Source organism: Dermacentor variabilis, chromosome 1 (genome assembly GCF_050947875.1).
Source record: "Dermacentor variabilis isolate Ectoservices chromosome 1, ASM5094787v1, whole genome shotgun sequence".
NCBI lineage: Eukaryota > Metazoa > Arthropoda > Arachnida > Ixodida > Ixodidae > Dermacentor > Dermacentor variabilis.
The window spans coordinates 123,063,987-123,085,926 of NC_134568.1; the positions used below are offsets into that span (position 1 = coordinate 123,063,987).

The following is a 21,940-nucleotide window of genomic DNA, read 5'->3' on the forward strand; positions in this document are numbered from 1 at the left end:
GGGGCAGAGCTAGTGCACTGAAAATCGATAACCGTATGAAGAGGGTGGTGCCGGCGTCTGCGATTGGTCGGCTTTCCCTTACTTAGCTTGTGGTGGCTGGTCGAAAATTACGGAGGCATGCAACGGAAGCTTAAGAATGACGCTAAAACTGACCCTCAGCAAAGAAGAGTTGGCAGAATGAGGTGGTAAACGTGCCGAGAGGGCTCCAAAACGTTACACGGCCACGCAAGAAGTTTTATTATACGCAAATACACCCATGCTCTCCGGCAGGTGCGAGTAGCCAGCGTCTCAGCGATCGGCGGCAGCCATTTTTTATTCCTTTTGGAACGGGGCAGCCTACGGCTATTCCGAAGAAAATTCAGTTTTGTTCGGCCTATTAATGCATGTTTATCGCGTACACGTCACTTTGACGCGGTGAGTTTGTGCGGTTTTGTGACATCGCGTGACAGGCAGGTGAAGTGGGTGGAGCCCGAAAACTTTTTACCAATAGCCGCGGGCTAATGGCGAAAAGGGGTCGAATCAGAAATAACTGTTGTTTCTTTTTTCTGTCAAATCATACATAATCAGTGTGTACACATCATATCAGATGGGGAGGTATCGCAGTTTTCGTGACGTCGCGTGACAGACAGGGGAAGTGGGCGTAGTCGAAAAAAGTTTTTGACCAATCGTAGAGGGCTGATAGCAGAATTGGAATAGAAAAGTTTGGAATAGTTTTACGTTATAGCGCCCCTCGTTTCCGATCCACTTCTGAACACTTCCTTCCCTCTCCTTGTTGTTGATTATTTCCTTTAGAGTACCCTTAAAACGCGAATATAGGTCGGGCCGGAATATAGGTGGCGGCACCCCCTGCCCCCCCCCCCCCACCCAGAATTAATTCTAAAGAAATGAAACAAAGAAAGCCGGTATAAACCGGTGAAAATGACCGGTATATAAGACGGGGGTCGACTTTTTCCAGCTTTTTTTTTTCTGAAAACAAATTTGACCTATAATCTGGTATTTACGGTACCTGTCGCTGTTCTCCTTCTTCCCCCTCTGCCGACTACGACATTCCCTTTGCCTTTCAGCGTTGCTACGCCTCTTTCTCCGTTTCACCAAGCTTACGCTTGTTTGGTGCCATTCTAACAACTCGTCTCGGCACATCCGACCCCTTCAAGGTGACCGTATAAAGTGAGCGTCTAACCGCTACCACAACGCATTTTTTGCCAAACCACATCTAGCAACCAGTTATTCTTATCATTTTATACCTTTTTATTGCATCACACGAGTATGTCGAAGCGACGGTGACGTGACCAGTGTAATATAAGGATGAAATGTCTTAACGGGACCAGTCACGTACTTACTTCCCACTTACAAGGCGTTACGTGACAGATACGGTTTCTCCGGGGTACTCGCCAAAGAACCGTTACGAATTACGAATTAAAGCACGCGCAACCCCTGTTGTTCGTGACCTTGACAGGTGCAGCGGCGAAAGGAAGAGGCCGCGCACAGAACCTGAAGCAGCCACCGAACCGAAGACCTGACATGCAGCTTGCCGATCACGTTTGTTCTCCATCCTTCACAAGGCAAAAACGTGCCATATGGCTTGCACAGTTTCAGCTTGAACACTCGGAGCGAGAACCTAACGCGAGCGGAGAAATTACAGTGCTCCTTAATTGAGTGCATGGAGCGTTATTAGCAGCTTCGACGAATAGCAGCATAGCACCGGTGCTTCCACTTCTCACAGGTTTGTAGCTCACGTCGTCGCCGAAAGAAGCTCGACGTATACGTTCCGTTTGCAAAGTAGCACGACTCGTGCAACGCCGCCCGGACGGATACTGAATGTCCAAGCAAGCAAAAACCGCTTTGCGTGATTTCGTTCATTCGTGTTGGCACAGTGAAATTCGCAGGTCATTAGTAGCTGGAAGATGAAGGCGATTACTGCATTTTGGAGTCATGAATAGCCGCACGCCGACGATCGCCAATCCTCGCATAATAGAGCCGCCTCACGACTACACCGCCACAAAGATGGCGCTTAAAGGCGAGAATGCAACTTTGGTTTTCTCAGGCTGCCTGATAGTAAGCCGCACCGTTTATTCGTTGGGCCGGTTCTGCAACCACGGTGTTATGCGTCTCGCAATGCAACGCGAGACACCTTCACGCTAATTGTGCTATGGGGTTACACTTAGTTCGGGTCTCGTACTTTCATACCGTCAAATGAAACATCATTTTCGTAACAGTCGCTCCCATACTAAGATATTGTCACTTTGTCATGTCGCTGAAAATTCGACTGTAGCCCTTAAGGGCAAGTCACAAAACTAACTGTCTATTGGGTGAACCTGCGCCCAGGAAAACAGGTCACACTAAATGCACAACGATAACGACGAGTACAGTCGACGATCGGCGAAAATCTGATCTGCGGGTCAAGGTCGTCGGCTATTTAATGTATATACTTGACTCAATGAGTCAACGAATCGCTGGTGCTCGCGTAAGTTCTAGAATATGTACTACACCACCCTATGCGTCGCGCACGCACTCTGATTACGCAAGGCTCGGTGACAACATAGGCAACAAACAGAACCAGCAATAACATTCGAGAAACGTCCGATGAAAGGCGCGTCTTGCGGTGAGCGATAACTTAACATTTGTTAGCTGGTAAAAGAAAGATGCCCGAAAATATAAGTATTCGTTTTAATATTTCGTGGATGACACAAAGCAACCGATTAATAGTTGGAAGAAGTTGCAGTTGGGTAACGCCCATTAGTGGGTATCGATTGATTTTACAGGCTTAAACAATTTATAAGTCAGTTGAAAACAAATATTGTGCCATTCATAACGCAAGCTCTGCATCGATTAAGAAGGCGTTTAAGTTTTCTTTGAACAAAGATGACATTAGATTTGTTGGATGGTTCTCTTTTTCCTCTTTCTCTTTATTTACCCGAAAGGCCCTTCTGGGCATAATGCATACCTACAAAAAACACTAAATAACGTCCAAAGGTTACGAAAACTGTGATAAATATACGGCCAATACAATATAATTCGCGTGGACAGACGGCACAACGCAATTATAGTCAATTGTTGTAAGCTCTTAAAATAACAAAAAAGAACACAATGGTAACAGCAAATGTTTGTCGGCATAATAGGCAATTGTGGATATCACTCAGGTGATTACAAGTAGCGTCATCTAATTAGAAACGTTATAAAACGATTCAACCTTGTTTTAACTGGGACAGATAATTATTTCTCCTAGGTAAAGAGTTCAGGTAAAATGTTTTCTGCGAAGAAATATAGCACAGATATACCGCTTGGTTCCAACAAAGTGCCACCTGTAGTGAGCAAAAGTGACATAAAAAGCATTTACTATTTACAAGCTATCACAGCACAGCTAATATGACGGTAGTCTCTCCCAAAACACTGCGTCTTCTTTTTCGTACCACTGATCGCCGTCATAGTCGGTCGTTCTACTCGTAGCAGCATGATAATACATCCGGCGGCGAAAGCGCCGATGCACTGCCTGTATACAAGTCGGTCGAATGGTATGGCTCGGAACAACGGAACGATGTGTAAGCATCGAGCGGGAATATTTCTCACGGGACGTCGCTGACTTTTCGGACGGACGTGATAGGGGCCGGAGTACCTGGAAAGTTGCTCTTATTATAGGCCCGCGCGCTGTGGAGGTTTCCATAGAAGAACGAGGTTGCCCACGCTCAAGTTGACGGCTCGATGGCGGCTGTCATAAAGGGACTTCTACCGTGTTTGTGCCGCAGAGAGGAGAAGGCGGGCAATCTGGTGTGACTTTGCTGCTGCGGCAGTGGCGTCGCCAGCGTACCCAGACGGGGCCTCGGCAGGGGTTGGAAAGAGCGCATGGAAAGGCAACGTTGGTCCAGATCCAAAGTAGGGATAGAAAGGAAAGTAGCGATGCGGTGTCGCGACGTGAGCAGTTGCACACAAACGTCACAAAAGGGAGGGCAATGTAAAGAAATTAAAATCGTGAAACTTGTCGGGATCGCCGGGATGCCGCTGACTTCTAATCAGAATGAGAAATGAGCAGCCGATCTCCGTCACGATACTGCGTGGATGCTCGTACCAGACTCGTCACGTGAGGTTCGGCGAACCTCGGAGGAAGCGGCCCCACGGGTTCATAAGCCAACGCCAAGGAAGAGGGGGAGGTTGCCACGGGCCTTCGCCGCAAGCGCGTGTCCGCGAGCCGTGTGCCCCGTCGAGGCCAAGGTTAAGCAGCCATTGAACAGTGACGATTATTAGAAGAATTGGACAAGTTAGTTTAGCAGTATCGAATGCGTTGATTGTGAGTGCAGTTCTCTCCAGTCTGTAAGGCTCACTTAACAAATAGTTTTCGTTCACGTTAACCGCTGCTGCATATTCCTAGCGAGGAGTACGTCTGACCCCGCAAATTCTAGGGTTTTACGTGCCGAAACCACGATATGATTATGAGGCATGCCATAATGGTGGGCTCCGGATTAATTTTGCACCACCTGGGGTTATTTAACGTGTACCTAAATCTAAGTACAGGGATATGATTGTGCATTTCACCGCCATTGAAATGCGGCCGCCGCGGCCGGCATCGAACCCGTGACCTCAAGCTCAGCAGCGCCACAGGGCTACCGCGGCGGGCAATGACAGTGTCCCAGTCTCGATGGTCTGAACATACATCGAAAGCATATCTGCGATTTCTTTAATTCAGGCCCCCAGTGAGGCCGTTAGTTTCAGGGTTGTGGCCTAGATAGAAAATAGCAGCCCCGGTCTGTGAAAAAGGGCTACATGGTGTAATATATCTTTTACAAGGAAGTCAGCAACATTGGTTGCGCATAGCTCGTGTGATGGCGTAACGGGTCGAATAATTCCTAGCGACGGCGATCCACTTATTTCCAGCTTTCGAGATGGGGAAAGAGCCAAGGAGTTCGAAGCCATTACGATGAAATGGTTCGGTGAGTACATCAATTCGCTGGAGGAAACCAGCAGGAACAGGCCTTTTACGACGTTGGTATGATTCGCAGGCAGTGACATAAGGTAGCACGGAATGGTAGAGCCCAGGCCAGAAAAATGTTCGCTGGACATGGTCGTACGTCCTGGAAAGAACAAGGTGGCTCGTAGTGGGGAGATCGTAGTGGGATCTTTGAGGGTCGAAAGCCAATAAAGGGCATGGTAATCGGTCGTAAAAATGAAAGTTCGGTCATGTACGTAAAGACGGAATTTGCTTACTGCTCAAACAAATGGAAGGTACTCACGCTCCGTAATAGAATAGAATGCGTTCGGCATGGAAGAGGATACGATTTGCGTAGTAGACAATAACGGTTATGTCCCCACTGACACTGGGCTAAAACAGTGCCAATTTCATGACTACTAACGCCTTTGCGAACCTGTGTTGGAGCGGACGAATTGGCGGGGTAGTTAGCCGCGTGACAAGGCACGAGAAGGAAGTAGCTTGATGGGGTCCCAGTAAAAGGGAGTACCTATTTTCAGGAGGTCAGTCAGCGGATGGGCGATGAACGCAAAATTTTTCACAAATCGGCGGATGTAAGCGCAAAGGACCACAATGCTTCGGACGCCCTTAGCACTGGCCAGAATAGAAAAATCGAGGACAGCCCGAACACTGGCGGGATCGAAGTGGACTCCAAACGAGACGCCGAGGTGACCGAGCATGGTAATTTGGCGGCGACGGAAGTGGCATGTTAATGTAAAAACACACCAAGAAAAAAACAGAAATCGAGCTTACAACCACTTTTTTTATTTCTGATTGATTAGGAAAAAATAATAACTAAACGAATTTTTCAATGCTAGTTGTCTCAGCTACTGACCTCGGAAGGGGATCACATTTATTGATTGATAAGTGAAGAAATGAAAACTGGATACGATCACTGCGTGCTGGTTTAACTATAGATATGCAGTAAATTCGTGAATTCGTGGAAATATTCTAATTAATTTTACTAAAGCTGTAGCTTAAGTACAAGGGTTGCGAAATAAGTTATCAATATCGGTAAGTCGGGTGACTCACTGTCAGATCTATAATCGTTCGAGCCAAAGATCCTGTTTGAGTTAATTCTGCAATAAGTCGATTGGCTCTGTTTAGTAATGACTAGTTCTTTAGGAAAGTATCTTGATGGAGACCCATTAGTGATGCGTTTTCCAATTTATACCTTACATTTCAGTTATGTGAACAAGACTACTCTCTGTTTCCACCACTGGAATTGCTACTCCACGGTGGTGTTTTCATTTGTCATCGTAGGCCCAGTGCCACAACTTTAGCTGCTAGAGGTGATGTCGGCAGACGAGTTGTCTAATCACCGTCGTCGCAATCCTCGGCTTCGCGCCGTAGTGGTGTTGTGTAAGTGAGATATCCTTCAGTGCACATCTTATTCCTTGTCATGTTCTTCAGGGACTTTGTACGCAAAGGCTTCGGCTCTCCCCAACTGCAACATCTCAAAGTAGTACTCACGACAAGTTAATCTGGAATCTTTTTCCTTCTGATGTTTCTGGGCAGAAGGGATCATACAAGGCCATTATGTTGCACGCAGTGTTGGATGCGACGGGCAAGTACCCCACCGGCGTTCTCCAGGTTTCGCGAACGGACCTGGGTGCCTTTGACGAGTGCGTCGAAACCGTGGTGCTAAACGACTTTGGGCACGAGACGGTACGCGGCCAGTATTGCAACCTGCAGCTTTACTCAGGGAACAGGAGCGACCTGGACGACCGAATCATGGCGGCCATTGCTCTTAGGCACCCCAGGGTAACGTTATGTTTGAGTACGTTTTCATTTCTACTCTGCATTACCCTCTAGTGCAGCGAGGTGACAATTTGTACCAATTTCATTTCCCAAATAATCACTTGTCAGCCTATTTTTCATATGTCTGCTTCTGCTTCTCCCATGTTGACAGCTTCGAAGTGTCACAAAAATTTAATCCTAAAAGAAAAACGCGCTGCGGCCCACATGCTGGGATGCCTTGTTTAATATGTACGACGCCATGAAACACGTATGTTTCATGCCCTCATAAATAGCAACCTGTGTTCTAACACTGCAGTTATCCACTGCATCTCTAGGAAATTTTCGGGCGTAAGACTGGGTCAGATTGCGCACTTGGACATCATTGGGAGAGGCCTTTGTTCTGCAGCGGACATAAATAGAATGCTCATGACTGCTTCTCTTAGCTGTGAACACATTTTGTTTCGATTGTTTCCAGGCCATAAAAACAAAGCGGCCACCACTGACAGGCCCACTTGCAATGGGAGTTATGGAACAGGCACCAGTGTGTCAGTGAAGAAGCATAAAAAAATATTAGTTCATCCCTCTTTCAAAGGAATTGATCATAATACGAAAGCGAAACGTGTTTTCAAAGAACCAGTGGCAGCTTCGTTGCACATTCATAAGTACAAGCCCCTAAATGCGCAGTATTTTGTTCATTGCAGTTTCGCTCAAAGGGCGAAGCAATGACAGCGATAGCAAGCACGCGAGGCCTATGGTGCTGCCCAGCGTAAACAGCACTCCGGAGGCTACCAGGCGCCATATGTATATTCGACGCGACGGTCAGTCCGTATGGGGCGTAAGTGCGTCGTTAGAGCTTCGGCGGCATCGCGCGCTCGCCCATACACATGTTCAATGTTGAGGTGACGGTTGGGGCAAGAGAAGCTTAATAGACTTAACAGAATATATCGAGTCATCCGAAGTCAACGATTTGCGACAGTGATGTGACAAGAGACATAAAAACAGAGAGTTCTGAAAAGCCACCAACAGAAATGAACATACTACATTACACATAAACAGCTTGAAGGAGGCCCCAGGATTCAAATGTCCAAGAGTGCAAGCGGAAGTTTCAAGGACAGTCAACAAGTAAAGCGGTGAATATGGCAAATAATAATAATAATAATAATAATAATAATAATAATAATAATAATAATAATAATAATAATAATAATAATAATAATAATAATAATAATAATAATAATAATAATAATCCTGTTTTGCGTTCACTGCAAGACGAAGGCCTCTCCCTGTGATGTCCAATTACATCTGTCCTGTGAACCGATCCCAACTAGCGCCCGCGAGTTTCCTAATTTCATCACCCCATCTATTCTTCTGCTGTCCTAAAATGCGCATCCCTCCTCTTGGTACCCATTCTGTAATCCTAATGGTTCACCGGTTATCTAACCTACGCATTACATGACCTGCCCAGCTCCACTTCTTTCTCTTAATGTCGATTAGAATATCGGCTATACCTGTTTGCTATCTGATTCAAACAGCTCTCTTTCGGTCTCTTAACGTTATGCCTAGCATTCTTCGTTCCATCGCTCTTTGGGCGATCCTTAACTAGTTCTCCAGCTTCTTTGTCAGTCTCCAAGTTGCTGCCCCATATGTCAGCACCGGTAAAATACACTGATTTTACACCTTCCTTTTCCATGATAATGGTAAGCTTCCAGTCAGGAGCTGACAATGTCTGCCATATGCACTCCAACCCATTTTTATTCTTCTATGAATTTTCTTCTAATGATCAGGGTTCCCTGTGATTAATTGACCTAGGTAAACGTACTCCTAGACTCTAGAGGCTGGCTGACGATCCTGAACTCTTGTTCCCTAGCTCGGCTATTCGTGATTATCTTTGTCTTCTGCATATTAATCTTCAACCCCACTCTTACACTCTATCTGTTAAATTCCTCAATGATTTGTTATAACTCGTCTACAGCGTGACTTAACAGGACAGTGTCATCTGCAAACCGAAGGTCGCTGTGAGATTCACCGTTGATGATTACTCGTAAGCCTTCACAGTTTAATAGCGTGAATGCTTTATCCAAGCACGCAGTGAATACCATTGGAGAGATCGTGTCTCCTTGTCTGGCACTTTTCTTTATAGGTACCTTCCTACTTTTCTTGTGTAGAATTAAGGCAGCGGAGGTATTTCTGTAGATATTTTGCAAGATATTTACGTAAGTGACCTGCACTCCTTGATTACGTAATGCAACTATGACTGCTGGTATCTCTACTGAATAAAATGCCTTTTCGTAATCTATGAAAGCCATATAAATAGGCTGATTGCATTCTGCGGATTTCTTGATTAGCTGATAATTGACATGTATGTGAACCATTTGAGGGCATCCCTTCGTGAAGTCAGCCTGTTCCCCTCGTTGTCTAAAGTCCAGTGTTGCCGTTATTCCATTGAAAATTACCTTAGTCGATATTTTATATAATACTCGGAGTGCCCTAACAGGCCTATAATGTTTCAATTCTTTAACGTCTCCATTTTTGCGGATTGGTATAGCGTTTGCATTCTTCCCGTTTTCTCGGACCCTTTATGTCGACAGACCCTTCGTATACAGAGTCGCCAGTTTTTCAAGCATTACGTCTTCTGCACCTTGGATTAAATCGACTGTTATTTCATCTTCTCTTGCAGCTTTTGTGTGTTTCATGTCTTGCAAGGCCGTTCTAACCTCATTGCTAGCTATAGAAGGCGTCTCTGCGACTTGTTCATTACTGCTTCGAATCGTGGCTCCTCTGGGTACTGTACAGGTCTTCCGCTGCATTTACTATAGCTTCGAGATTGCTGATGATATTACCTTGCCTATCTTTCAGTGCATACATCTTGGTTTGTCCTATGCCAAGTTTACTTGTCACTGATTTCATGCTGCGTCCCTTTTTTACAGCTTCCTGAGTCTATCTCTCGTTATAATTTCGAATATCCCTTATTTTCTCCTTGTTGATTAGTTTTGACAGTTCTCTTGAGTTGGACGTTTTCATTCTTTGCCGTTTGTTTTATTAGGCCCTTTGTTACTTGGGAGAGCTTGCCTACTGGTTGCCTTGGTGCCTTACCTCCCACTTCAATTGCTGCCTCTGAAGCCAGTCTAGTTACGGTTTCATTCATTATCTCTATGTCATTTTCAGCTCTCTGTTCTAACGCTGCATATTTGTTTCCAAGTACCAACCTGAATTTGTCTGCTTTTATCCTTACTACATCTAGGTTGGCCTGTTTTATATTAACCAAATTTACTCTTTATCTCTTCAAATTGAGGCGAATCCTAGCCCTCACTAACCTACGATCACTGCACTTTACCCTACCTAACACTTCTACTTCCTGCACTATGCTGGGTTCGACAGAAAGTATGCAATCAATTTCATTTCTTGTTTCACTAATAGGGCTTTTCCAGGTTCACTTTCTGTTGCTACGCTTCCTGAAGAAGGTGCCAGAAAGGGTCAGTTCTGCGGAATCCCGCAAGACAGAGAAAGGTTAATGAAATGGTCATTTGCTATCAACCCGAATGTAGCACAAAGCTAAAAAGGAAAGTGATGCGGGTTTTTCAGAAATAAAGGTACGCAGTGGAAGAAAAATTCGTCCTGGTCCGGTATTACAAGCTTCGTGCTACATTCGGGTGGATGACAATTTTCCCTTTCACTAAGAAAATGATAGCGAACACACACACACAAAAATCAGATATGATACACAAGTAAGACTAATATTGCAGCATGGGCAATGACGTACGTTTGTTCCTAATTATTCCTAAGTGTGTTGACCAACGTCAAATAAATTTTCGACTGGGGCTAGCTGGCATGACCAACATTGACGAAACTCTGCTTCATCGAGAACCACAAGTTCGCTGTTTACCTATGGCCTTTCCCCTCATGCAACACCTGGCGGGCTAATTCAGCAACAGGTGTCCCCTTTCGCCCGCTCTGCTCCGTCAAGGCGTGCTCGTGACATGGCGTCGGAGTCAATGGGAATTGACCTGCCATTTCGCTGATACAGACGTCAGACACCGGCTTTTTTGTTCAATGAGCCATTTAACACCTTCGCAGAAAAAAAATTATGTTCTTACAGATCGGAAGATTCAGAGCGCATGCTAAGGAGCGAAGAATCCCATTCGTGCGCATTGGAATTTGCGTGATGAACGCCTGCAATGAACGAGAAATGGAGGCACTTATGAGAGCAGGTAAGTTGGAGTTAGCAAGAAATATTTTTCCTTGCAAAAAATAAGTAGAAAAACAATCAATTCCTACATGAACAACAGAGGGTCACTTTCAAAATGAGACTTTAAAGCTGAGATCTGTCGCCTCGAATCGACCTCCAGTTAGTGTATTTTGGCCGCTGTATACATTTGAAGGCACAACTACGTTACAGTAGTTATATGTGTGTGTGTGTCATATGTGAACGTTCTATGCAATACGATTTATGTAATATGTTACACGCGAGGGCATCAGAGTGCATAGCGCCCATATCTATAGAACACTCTTTATGAGACAACGAGTGACCGGAGCTACATTCTTGCGCCATCTCTTCTCTAGCGTGTGAAAAAAAGGAAGCTTTAACATTTAGTATAACTTCTATAACCTTTCTTTCTGTTGCGCTTGCGAAACTGAAGAATTTAGGTGCATTTAGGGGAAAGGGGAACAGAAAGAGGAAGAAAGGGAGAGAGTAAGCACTGAGTACGTGTGGGAGGGACACCATACACAAGGACACTATAAACGTTCTCTTAAGCCGGTGCACTTCTAGTACTGCACTAGTGCACGAATCGCTTTTCGAGCTAGTGACGGGTGTGGCCACGGTCCGAGTATCTTTGACTCGGCGAACGGCCTCGAGTCCAGTCGGCATAAAGTTGCCCGCAGAGAGAGGCGTTGGGAATGAAAATAATGGTTACCTTATGCGACCCCAGATCAACTCCACAGATGAACTCATTGTTTTTCTGTATTTTTCAGTGCTTCCTCCCGGAATACATGTCACCATATCGGATTGCGTTACAGAAATTTCTCCTGGCTGGACAAGAACACAACTTGTCATCGTGTAAGTGCTTGAGATGCGCGTCGCCAAATGTTAAGCGAAGCATCGCCATGATGTGAAATCTGATGGGTTCTTTCTCGTTTTTCTCTTTGCAGCGCATTTATAGCTTTTCTCACGGCTATGATTGCGATTGGCACAGCCGTAGATGTCCGCAGTACAAGAACGTTTCAGAAAAACAAGAAACAGAGTAAGTCCGTGGTCAACGTGTTCGATGTACGGGACACGGGTTAGTAAACGTGTTTGTTGCTAAAATTGCTTCGGTGTAGACCAGGGGCCGTATTAAAAAAAATCATGCTCCATTCCACTCTGTGAAGGTGGATGACCAGTGAAGCTGTTTATTTAGCACACTACACAGAGGTGACACAGAATTTCGAACAAAGCTACGAACTCATTTACCGTGATATTTATATACATTCGCGTGGACGACAGGACCGCCGCTCCGAGGAGCCGGATGAAACTAGACCCGCGTTACGTTTCGACGGGACCGCCACCACGGGAGAGCGGGAGAAAAGGAAAGGAGATGATACGACGTTCATTTGAGGGATCGCCAACCGTTGGTGCGCAAGCGCGAGTAAGAGCGGGCGCGAGAGAGAAAATCTGGGGGCTTTTGCTCCTTGAGTATACGACATTCAGTTGATTTGTAATACGGTGGTGGTGGGGATGTAGCAGGCGGGTTAACCTGGCAGAGCTGGCCGGCAATTGCTCCGAGTGAGCGTCTCTTCCTGCGCCAGATATGTCACCACGTGTCCATCAGTCCTGCCTCTCGCAGAAATACGAGAAGAATGCGTAGCACTTCCACAGCAATTATTTTGACGGTGGTGCGGCGAATGGGCGAGCGCCGTTGCGTTTGTCGGCGCTGTAGCAGACGCCCGGAAAAGGACGCAGTCGAATAGGGGTGCGCAGTGATTTGTCGTAAGAATATAGCCTCAACTGCATATGCATGATGTGTACTCGTGCCATCAGTGGACAGCGCTTCTTTCATTCCGTGTAGTTTAATCTGAGCAGTGCTTGCTCCTCGCTCTCATACGATGGCGTAAGTTAAATACGGTGCCACTTCGGTTGCACCCTCATCTCCTGCAACGTAAGAACTTTTTGACTAAGAAATTGCGTACGAACGGCGCAGTTCAGTGAATTCCGCCCTTGTTTCCTTGACGAGGACAATAAAAACGGCATTTGTGATTGCGGAGAAAATTCTCATTGTCGAAATGTTCGGTGTGGTTTAACGCTCCCCTTGTTTCGACCATTGTTACTAAGCATGCTCATCATTGATTATTGTATTATCCACGACATTCCTCTCTGGGCGACAATATTTTCACAAAACGCCTGTGGCTCCAAGTGACCGGTCCTGAGTGAACGAAATACGCCTCGCAGTGAGTTCATTTCGCCTACAAATAGCGCATACGATAGGTGGCGTCAAAAATATGGCACCCATGATGTATTTCCCGCTCTTACAATGTAGTCAGCAAAATCATAGCCTTCGAGATCGGCTTCTGTTACTAAGCGGGAGTCGTCGCTCGGGCGGATATCTGAACATCATCTATTAGCGAGAACAGTAAAGGGACCCGAGAGGCTCAATCTCTTGTTACTCACAATCATGCGAAGTAACAGACAATGAAGCCAAAGAAAGCGTGGGGGAAGTTTAATATGTTTAATGAAAATTTACGCATAGTAACGTAAAGGGAAATTAATGTGGACGAAGAGATAACCTGCCTCAGTTTGCGACGGAACCACACGCTCCGCATTACGCAACCCGTGCCCTTCCTCCGGCCAGTTTCTTGGGTGTTTGTGTACATCAGCTTTGGGGCTGTTAGCTCACGGCGGCGGACATGGAACCGCCTTTAAACCGCAGGCGACACGTAGTTCGTGAGCTTCTATAGGAACAGGCGACAGGTAAATGAGCTCTAGTATTCTATACCTTATTGCATCAAGACGGATAAATTCGAGGCCCTCGCTATGCAATCAGCGAGAAGTATAAGAGAATCCGAGGGGTTCCATTTTTTTGGTAGGCACAACAACACAAACTAAGAGACACTTAAGGCAGGGAAAGCATGGGGGAAGTTTATTGTCATGAACCTTGCAAGGGCTGCGTTCCGGCCTTTTTGGTGCGACATATTTTCGCATCCATAGTGCAAAAAACTTGAGCCACAACGGACAGGAGTGGAAACACGCACAAGTGCTACATTCAACAAAAAAGTTTCGCTCGCACGTGGATCGCCTTCAGTCCATTTTGTCCCAAGTTTCTGCTCTAAGCACGAGAAAAATTGTGTTAAGTTGAAATCTTCGAGCCATAAGGTAAAGGAGAATTAAAATGGACGCAGAGATAACGTGTCGCCGGTGGGGACCGAATTCGCATCTACCACATAAGGCGCAATTGCGTACCAAGATCAATTAAAAATTGTGTAACATATATATTGCTGGAGCGAGAAGCACTCGGGCTTCTGAGATGCGGGATAGTGAAGGGCTCCGCATATTTTCCGGAAACATTGCGTTCCCGCACTCAAGGCCATGTGGGCAGGTATTTCCGGGTTCCGCCTCTATCGGATTGCCGTCGTCGCCGCTTATCCCCCGCCATGGCCCAGTCCCGCAGGCTCGATCCCGGCCGCTGCGGTAGAATTCTGATGAAGGCGAAATGCAAGAGCGCACGCGCACTTACAATTAGGTGCAGGTTAAAGAACAGCATGCCGTCAAAGTTAACACCGAGTCTCCCATATTTTCCTTATTTTTTTTCTTAAAGTGCCCACGAACAGCTTTACGCCTCAATATTGGTGCACTTGTGTTACATAAAGAACGTAAAGCGTAAAAACAAAACAGAATACCTTAAACAACAGTAGTATAAAGTGCAACAAAAAATGAATTATTCAGAGACAGAAGTCAGATAATGGGCCAATAGTAGAACTGAATATATCGAGATCATCACGCAAGTTATTTTGTTGTGTTAGAAGACGCGTTATAGCGTTAGAGGTGCAAGAGGAATTCACGTGGAAAATGCTAGGATTAAGCAGGTTAGGGTGAGGCACGCAGAACGTTAGAGCTGACAGTAACAGCGGACAGGAGAAGCGGTTGTCGATTAGTTGACGTTGACTATGACACGTCTCCTAATCAGATCGTGGTTTTCGGCACGTAAAACCTCAGGGATTTGTAAAAAAAATTTCTCTCTGCCATGCAATAAATGCTCAGAACTTAGTCTCAGCGACGGCAGGGTGCGTAGTCGGCTTCGCAAAGTGGCTCGTAACGAAAGAATGTTTCGTAAGAACGCCGTAACTGATCAAGATAGGGAATGACAGCGAAGGTAGTCGGATAATGACAATCGGTTCTTGCGAACAAAGAAATAAAGAAAGAAGGAAAGAAAGCAACCTTAAATGAATGCACGCAGTCCATAAGCCTCGAACGTTGTCACATGGAATTGATGGCACGTCTCTTTAATTAGGCAGCTTTATTTGTACGTGCTTGCGTTCTAAGGAAGTCTTGTGTTCGTACGAATAATATAACGCGACGGTAGCGAGGCCCATGTGGCTTGTAGGTTCGTTCTCGAAGCAGCTTTTACTTTATACTCAATCTGCCAAATGTGCAGTTATGTCACTTTCGCCACGAATGAGGTCGACGGCTGGTGTTTATAGATGCGCTTACCAGAGGTGTGCTCAGTATAAAAGGTGTTTTTCTATGCGTTTTTTGTGGGAGGGTGGCGTACGGAGTGGGAGGAAGCGATGGTTCTAGAAAGTTATAAAAAAGATTATACCTGTGCCATATGCCAGAATTATAATCCTTGAACTGGATTCCTCGAAAAGGCCGACATTACTTGCACAATAAATCGAAATACATAATTGATTCATTCACAAATTTTCCCTAATCATGTGTTAACTAACTACTTTGCGGCACATATTGCAATTTAAGAATTGTAGCCGGTTTGCAAGGCATATGCACTTGAACGAGTTCTGTGGATGGCACCCCTTGCGATATATCGCCGTCAAATACGTGGGAAAAAGTGCGCTGTAATTTCCGCACACACCATCGACGCGAAAGCGTCTAACTGCCCGTCGAGCGACAAAGCCGACGCCTGTAGCCTGTAGCAGCGAAACGGCGTCCAAACTCCCATTGGCTGTGACGCCACGTCGCGAGCGCGCCTCGGCGGAGCACAGCGGCCGAGAGGGGACGCCTGCGGCCGCATCAGTGCACCAGGTGTTGCGTGAGGGGAGAGGGCATCGCCGCGACGACACGCTACCCTTGCTCTCGCAAGCCCGTGTTAACCGCGCGTTCCTTGTCCGCGCAAGCTCTCGCCTGCGTTCTAGCTACGTCTCGGTAAGGCCAATTGAACATGCGCCAAGAGCCTGAACGAGCTCGCTTGCCCGCGAGGTGTTCATAACTCCAAGGAGCGCCTAGCGGCTAATGCTTTCGCATTCACGATTCAGAAGAAGTACTTAGGTGTCCTCGGATGTTTTTTTCTTTTTTTATGAAAACACCGTTTTATGCATTGAAGCACAGAAGCAACTGGAAGGCGAATGTATTTCGTCGCACACTATGGACACAAAATGTCTTGAAACAGGTGTAATGCCGTGGATACGTTCCACGTAGGTACACCGTGCAAACTCACTGGCTAGAATTCATGAAATTCAAAATACCCCGTAATATACTTGGTTAACAATTAAGTTCGTGAAATTTTCCTGAAGAGTCGATTACGCATTTCGATTCCCCATGCAATATCCGCCTCTTCAAATCATCATCATCATCGTCATCATCATCATCGTCCTATCTTATGTCCACTGAAGGACGAAGGCCTCTGCCGCCGATCTCCAATTACCCCTGTCCTGCGCCAACCGATTCCAGCTAGCGCCAGCGAATTTCTCAATTTCATCACCCCACCTAGTCTTTCGCCATCCTCGACGGCCCTTCCCTTCTCTCGGCACCCGTTCTGTAACTCTAATGGTCCACCGGTTATCCATCCTACGCATTACATGGCCTGTCCAGCTCCATTTTTTTCTCTGAATGTCAATACGCATACCGGCTATACCCGTTTGCTCTCTGATCCACACCACTCTCTTCCAGTCTCCGAGTAATCCAGCTCAATGCCTAGAATTGTGCTATCTTACAGAAGCGATTCTAAAAGATGTGGTATAAGTCTACGCTGTAAGAAAAGTTTTCCCCCTTTGAGTCGTATCTTGCCACACAACAATAAACGTCATCTATCTTGTCCGCATTTCCTTTCTTTAACGCTGCGAGCCCGGTACTTCCCAGTAACGAACGGCATTTGCATTATCACCATGACATAGCATTCCCGACAGGAAAGCAGCGGGCGCGGCGTTTTCAAGAAAGGAAACGCAAGCAAGGCAGATGGCGATTGTCGTTGTGTGGCAGATATACACCCCAAAGGGTGTAAACTCTTCTTTAGTGTTTAAGAAATAAAAAAAGGCATGTGGTATGTCTGCACTATGCGTACTGAAACTATGCATGACGTGTTCAGAAAGGCGTTCTAATTTGCAATTGTTTTTAAACCCGCCGTAGTTTCTTAGTGGCTATAGTGTTGGGCTGCTAAGCACGAGGTCGCGGGATTGAATCCCGGGCATGGCGGTCGCATTTCGATGGGAGCGAAGCGTGAGAACACCCGTGTACTTTGGTTTATGGGAGAACGTTAAAGAACCCCAGGTGGTACAAATTTCCTGAGTCCCACACTACGGCGTGCCTCAGAATCAGATCGTTGTTTTGGCGCGCAAAACCACACAATATTTATTTAATTGTTTTTAATTCTTTAAACAACAGCATTGGAACATCCCGACTAACAGTATAAAACTATAGCTGATATGCTGTACAATGCGCTTCTTTGAATGTGAATTATGCGTGAACGTGTACTGAGTTCTACTTACACCTCAGTTTTGATTTAATATGTAAACATCTTTTATATTTTCTATATTTGAGCCCTGGTAATGCTTGATATTTCTTGTATGATTACGCGAAAAGGAATACGCGGTACTACCCATACGATAACGTCTCCTAGGCGCGATTCCACAATAATAATAATAATAATAATAATAATAATAATAATAATAATAATAATAATAATAATAATAATAATAATAATAATAATAATATAGTCAACTAACAAAATAATGTGTTCACAAGATGCTGTCCGTCGTTTTCTTTCTTTTGCAGACATTTTAGTCACTGCTCTGGCGTCCTTTTCCATGGTGGCTAATACTCGGAGCATATTCAAAACAACGGGAGACGCAATCTCTGGTGACTGCAGCCTGGGATTCCTGCATGGCATGAAGGCCGTCAGTCTCATCTGGATAGTCGTTGGGCACTGCTACGTCTCAAACTCGCACGTGTGGTGTACGTGAGTCCAAGGTGTCTGTTGTCGAGTGCGAGAAGAACGTTGACCCGACTGGGAATGGCACTGGTCCCACCATGATTGACGACCCACGGGTTTTGCGTCCCCAAGCAACACCGCGGGGCTACGGAGGTTGTCGCGGTATACACGGCGCACCTAGGCACACGCGAACATGGACGAGCAAGCACGGACGCGCACACACACAAACACGCGCACACCGGCACACTGACTTGGCGTACTAGCGAGGTACGCGTAATTAACGGATGAAAATGACAAATAAGACATGCACATTCGCCTGCAAAAAAATGTGCAAATGGACGAACTCGAGGCGGGTGAACTGCTCCGCCTAGCGAAATTAGTCGACGCAAGATTTTAGCGCGCTACGCGAAGTGCCAATTACGTGCGGCCTTTTGCTTGTTGACTTGTCTCGCTTCTTGGCACGGTTGGCGGTCATAAACATCTGCCGTACTTCAAGCGGGAATCGTGCCAGCGTGCGGAGGTTTTCCGTATGGTAAAAGAGATACGGCACTCGTATTCGCGCTACAGACTTATTGAACATCGTCCATCGCGTGGCATTTTGTTTTTGTTCGAACCGCATCGTCCTGAAAGCGCTCGCGATCACTTTGGAATAATAAGGAGCCTTATCATTTAGACGCTCAGAAGGGTCGCGAGCAACTGTCGCGGAAAGCGTTAAAGCCAAAGAGCTAAGTATAGAGTAGGCAAACGATCCTGTCAATTCGACAAATAAAAGAACAGCGGAAACAGCAAGCCCATGTTGAAATGCGAGACAACAGTTCAAGTATGGTTGTTTTTGGACATCAGCGAGGGCTGTGGGCATTTGCAATTGTTTTTTTTTTCGCCAGGATGGAGGCAAGTTTGCAATTTCGCCATTTCTATATAGAGCTCACATAAAACGTACAACTCTTGCTTGTACACAGTCAGGAACGAATGAAGAGTTACAATGCAAGCGCCTGCCCTGCTGCACACGCGCAACGTGGTGAAGCGTGCTTGCGTCGCGAGATGTAAAAGCCCACGCACGTAGCGCGCCCACCCTCCAACCCGTCACCCTTAGGTTGCCTACAAACGAACGGGAGGTCTCCTACCGAGTCAACCGTGTGGAGCGCAGATAAATACGAAATAGTCAGCACTCGTTCCGTTGCGCTTAGCCATTTTTCGAATATATTGCTCCTGAACAGCGGAGTATTTTGGCCACACGTCGTGGAACACCCAAGTAAACATTTTCTTAAAGCAATGTAAGCACAGGCAAACTTAAATTTGATCATCCTAAGGATGCACAAACTTTCTTCTGAACGCACTAGAAGCAGGTTCCGAACAAAATCAAGAGAAACCTTGTGTTGGCTCATGCGGTGCGGCACAGCCTTGCCATAAATCGTCCATTCAGAAGCGAAAACAAGTAGACAAACAGAAAAAAAAGCGGGAAATCAAAGAATTCCTTGCACGATACTGTCTTTATATAGCTTTAAATCCTCTTAATTCAGTGTCAATTAGTACGGGTGGCCTGTTGCCCCGCGCACTATATCAACCACAATGGACAACACCGACGAGACATTAACCGTGCCGTGAACAAATTTTTGAGCCCCGCCTTGACGGTTGTAGATGAATCCAACGACACATTGTTCATCGTCATCCTGAGCAACTCAGAATACTTAATGTAATGGGTTTATGTAGCGGATTAAGATCAATTATAGAGTTTTAAAGTACGTCACCGATAAGGGCTCTTCATTTACGTCTCCGGTGTCTGTAGCTAGTACCGTCATGTTTATCGCAATATTTTCTCAGAGTAAGGAGCTTAGATTTAAAACTAAAAAACTATCTATCCCCAGCCGGGATCCGATCCCGGCTCCACCACGTGTCAGCCGTTGTACCGCCGTCGTCGCGCTGCTGTTGCCGCTAACGTCGGTACGTCGTTCACAAGGTTGGAGAATATGATTTTCTTGTGTTGTTGTTGCCACTGCATTGTTGTAACCCCATCAAAAACACGCAACGATGAACTTGCATTCTTTGCGGTGTCTCGTTCTGTCATTTTGTCGTCGTGTGTTTACAATTAATTTGTAACAATCGTCGTGCCGTAGTCACCGGGCCCGTTACTGCTGCATTGGGTGGCTCTCAAAGCTTGCCTTTAAGTGATATTCTACTACAGTTTAACTGAGGCAGCAGTGGAATGTGCGAAATTCGGTTGGCCTCCGTTCGTCTGTCCTTTACACTACGTCGACGGCGACCGCGTCGTCATCGCCAAGTCATCCTCGTTATTGCCTCATCAACGGGCCACCTCCCTCATACTCTGCTTCACTCGCGCCTGAGCTCGAAGACAAAATCATTAGCCGTTCCACTCTGTGAAGATGGCTGACCAGCGAAGCTGTTTAGCACATGACACAGAGGTAACACAGAATCTCGAACGAAACTACGAACACATATATTGTGCTGATCGGTGGTCATCGTGACAATAGGAACGCACACACATTCTCGTATCACCTGTGTTATTAAATGGGTAAGCATTTCTACGCCTACCGAACGAGAAGTTTGTTCGACACGTAGGACAATGAATGGGTCCTTCCCCCTTAGGCAATGGATCATACCCCCGTAAGAAAGGGCCAAAAAGATACCTGAGCGTCTACTAATGTTGAAAAGGGTGCCTGTTGATAACTAATTTACTGAAAATGCATATCCAAGGGACGAGACGTGTAAGCTTTTGCATAGAATAAAGCGATTCTGAATCAAATTCGGGAGCTAAGCTTTTGCACACGCAGATTTGTTGACGGACACGAAAAATACACGGAACCCTAGCCATAAACACCTTCGCTCTAAAAGAAAAGTTTTCCCGCCAGCGCATAACTGGCACTAAAGTCAGCTCTATAGCTGAATGCGAGGTGTTTTCTCCGCAGCATTTCAAGTAGAAACTGTGGCCTTAGATGAGTATACTGAAGAAATTTATATTCTAGGCCACCTACCTAATAAACTTGTAAGGGCAGAAGCTATTCTGAGTTGCTCAATACGTCCACGATGGGTATGCCACCGTTGGCTTTTATTCCATGAAGTACCAATTCTTTTCATTTTATGTGTTTGGGTAAAAAGTATGCCCAGGTACAACTAAATAAACCAAAAGAAATCTGTAGTACTAAACACATTCTACACTTTTCACAAAAGGTGTTGCAATGCAGCGTGCTTTCAGTCTGTGAGGGACGAAGAGGCTGGCATACAATTGCGACCGTTCGCGCTTTCAAATCAAACACGAACCTTTTTTTTTAATTCTGACCTATTCAAAATAACGATTGAAAATGAGCCCACGACCTTTTGAACAGCAGGATACCATAAGGGCCACTGAACCACTGCGCCGAATATCACGTCAATATTTTTTTCTGCTTGATTATTTTTAGCAGTGTGTAGCTATTTAGCAGTATATAGTTCCAAAGAAATTCATTTCTTTAGGAGACACATACATTCTACCTGACAACGACTGTAAAGCGAATGGAAATGGCCTATTTCTGTCTCCTCTTTCCTCATTCTCTGTGATAAGGAAACTGCAACACCTGTGTTGTCTTTTTTTCTGAGGGCCGAGTCCTTCATGATGTCTTGTGCTTGGCCTCCCGATTGAAAACGAATGCCACCGTTGATGGGTTAGCGCATTCATCGGCCTGATTGGAAAAGTAGAAACTAAATAAAGACAAAACGCGCTTGTTAATGGCTGGTCGGGTATTGAAAGCATCACACGCGTTAAAATGATCTAAATGAACGCATGTGCGGTCATTAAAGAAGAGAGAGAGAGCGGGTGTAAAAGCAAAGTAGCGGCTCAGCCGGTGAGAGATGTTACAAATACATTTAAAAAGGATCAGAATGGTATAGTAGAAACAAG

The 21,940-nt window shown here is 45.7% G+C and overlaps 1 protein-coding gene across 2 annotated transcripts in view; it reads left to right on the top strand.

The window, feature by feature from the left end:
- The window catches only part of LOC142584183 (nose resistant to fluoxetine protein 6-like), a 53,526-nt gene that overhangs the window by 9,288 nt on the left and 22,298 nt on the right, over positions 1–21,940 (top strand). The window contains exons 2-6 of one of the 2 annotated variants that reach the window (XM_075694350.1): positions 6,510–6,721; positions 10,794–10,905; positions 11,669–11,753; positions 11,846–11,976; positions 17,892–18,071. In XM_075694350.1, coding sequence (XP_075550465.1) covers positions 6,510–6,721; positions 10,794–10,905; positions 11,669–11,753; positions 11,846–11,976; positions 17,892–18,071 — 720 coding nt within the window. The remainder of the gene's footprint in view (positions 1–6,509; positions 6,722–10,793; positions 10,906–11,668; positions 11,754–11,845; positions 11,977–17,891; positions 18,072–21,940) is intronic. The other variant, XM_075694354.1, reaches the window with a different exon arrangement.